Source organism: Ailuropoda melanoleuca, unplaced genomic scaffold (assembly GCF_002007445.2).
Source record: "Ailuropoda melanoleuca isolate Jingjing unplaced genomic scaffold, ASM200744v2 unplaced-scaffold20776, whole genome shotgun sequence".
Taxonomy (NCBI): Eukaryota; Metazoa; Chordata; class Mammalia; order Carnivora; family Ursidae; genus Ailuropoda; species Ailuropoda melanoleuca.
Window position 1 is genome coordinate 7,318 of NW_023190255.1, and position 2,140 is coordinate 9,457.

Sequence of the window (2,140 nt, forward strand, 5' to 3'; positions counted from 1 at the left end):
CCCGGGGTCGCCTCGGCTCCGGGGTGTGGCTCCGGGTCGGGCTCCGAGCGGCCGGGAGCCTCACGCAGAGCGGCCTCCGGACGCGGCCGTGCAGGTAAAGCCCTCGCCCCACCCGTCCGCCGCCCGGGGTCGCGGGGTCCCGGGGTCCCGGGGTCTGGGGTCCCAGCCCCACCCTGCAGGCCCCGCGCGCGGCCCCGCCACTCCACGCCCCAGAGCGGCCGCGCGCCCAGGGCTTGGCTTTTCTCCCTTCTCGTTTTCCTTCTTTCTACAGCACAACCGAAATGCAAGGCACCGCCCCCGGGGCCGCGTGCCCATCCCCGCTGGGTTGACAAAGAAGGGCTCTCTCTGTGCTTACAGTTCTGTGAGGGTGTCAGGATGAGCAAAGTGCTAAGCTCCGACAGCCGCCACCCCGGCCACCGCCGCCAGCTCCGCGGCCACGAGCGCGCCCCGCTCGGTCGCCAGTCGTTTGCCCATCCCTCTGCCTTGCATTCCGCTTTCTTAGGAAAGCCCTGCAGCCCCGCCTTCCTGGTTTCCAGCCTCGGAAGCTCGGAGGGGTGGCCCCTCGTCGGGCTGAGCCAGCCCCCGGTTCCCTAGGTGTGCCATGGGTGTGTCCAGGGTTCCTGGACCCAGCGAGCGGTCAGCGCGACCTGCCCTTGCTGTTCTGGGTGGCTTTGGGAATCTCTGGAAATAAGTTACAGAGACCCCCACTGACCAGACGCTTCGGTGTGCCCTGACATCTCCCCCAAAGTCAGAGTGCTCCCGGGGTTCCCTGCGGGAGGCAGTCAGGATGCTGATTGCCGATCTCTTTTAGAACTGGAGGAGAACACCGCTTTTCCTTGCACGGAAGGAGGGAGCGTGGATGCCTGTGTCTGATGGTCATCTGCACAGCGGCGTCTGGGGGAGTGAGGAAGAACACAGGTCAGCACCCGGTGGGAGGAGACTGCCGTCCACCCGTCCCCAGGTGTGGTCAGCATGGGCCCCGTGGGCAAACAGAGCCCCTTGCCCCTGCCGGTCCCCGCAGGAGGGTCCTGCCTCGTCCTCCTCTTATGCCTGCGCTTGGGTGCGTCCTGCCCGCAGAGCTGCCAGTGCCCCGAACACGCCGGGGCCGTGGCTGTCCACTGCAGTGCGAGGGGCCTGCAGGAGATCCCTAAGGACATCCCTGCCAACGCTGTGCTGCTGAAGCTCGATGCCAACAAACTCACCCACATCCCTAACGGAGCCTTCCAGCACCTGAACCAGCTGAGGGAGCTGGACCTGTCCCAGAACACCATCGAGACCATCGGTCCCGCTGCCTTCTCGGGCCTGGCCGGGGGCCTGCGGCTGCTAGACCTCTCCCATAACCGCATCCGCAGGATTCCGAAGGACGCCCTGGGCAAGCTCAGTGCCAAGATCCGCCTGTCGCACAACCCCCTGCACTGCGAGTGTGCGCTGCAGGAGGCCCTGTGGGAGCTGAAGCTGGACCCCGAATCGGTGGACGAGATCGCCTGCCACACGGCGGCGCAGGAGGAGTTCGTGGGGAAGCCGCTGATCCAGGCTCTGGACTCCGGGGTCAGCTTCTGCAGCACCCACCACAAGACCACCGACGTGGCCATGCTGGTCACCATGTTCGGCTGGTTCGCCATGGTGATCGCCTACGTTGTGTACTACGTGCGCCAGAACCAGGAGGACGCCAGGAGGCACCTGGAGTACTTGAAGTCCCTGCCCAGCGCCCCCGTGTCCAAGGACCCCATCGGCCCCGTGCCCTAGTGCCTGCCGGCGGAAGCAGAGCACCGCCTACCTGTCCCCCATCACTCTCGTAGCAGGTGGTGGCCGAGCAGCGGGTCCTCACAGCCCCCTCCATGCGGCACTTTGCCCCCACAGAGCCCTCCCTTGCGTTGCACTGAAGACACCGTGCCACGCTTCAAGTCCAAAATGTGGCCATCAGGCCCATTTGACGGGCCAGGAAGCCAAAGCTTGGAGAAATGGCATTGCCCACAACCACACAGTCAGGAGACAAGCCGGTCAGGACTTAAAACCAGGCCATCTGTCATGGAGTTCCATGTCCCTTGTGCTCTGCTGGCCTCATCCGCGTGGCACCTGTAGGGCGTGAATGGCATTCCGAGAAGAAAGGCTCTTGTCTGCGCGTGTGAGGTCTGCCCCG

At 65.4% G+C, this 2,140-nt stretch overlaps 1 protein-coding gene across 1 annotated transcript; it reads left to right on the forward strand.

The window, feature by feature from the left end:
• Window positions 1-820: 820 nt before the first annotated feature.
• LRRC3 (leucine rich repeat containing 3) lies at window positions 821-2,134 on the forward strand. Its single transcript, XM_011233156.3, has one exon. The coding sequence runs from the start codon at window positions 973-975 to the stop codon at window positions 1,744-1,746; it is 774 nt and encodes a 257-aa protein (XP_011231458.1). The 5' UTR covers window positions 821-972; the 3' UTR covers window positions 1,747-2,134.
• The last annotated feature ends 6 nt before the right edge of the window (window positions 2,135-2,140 follow it).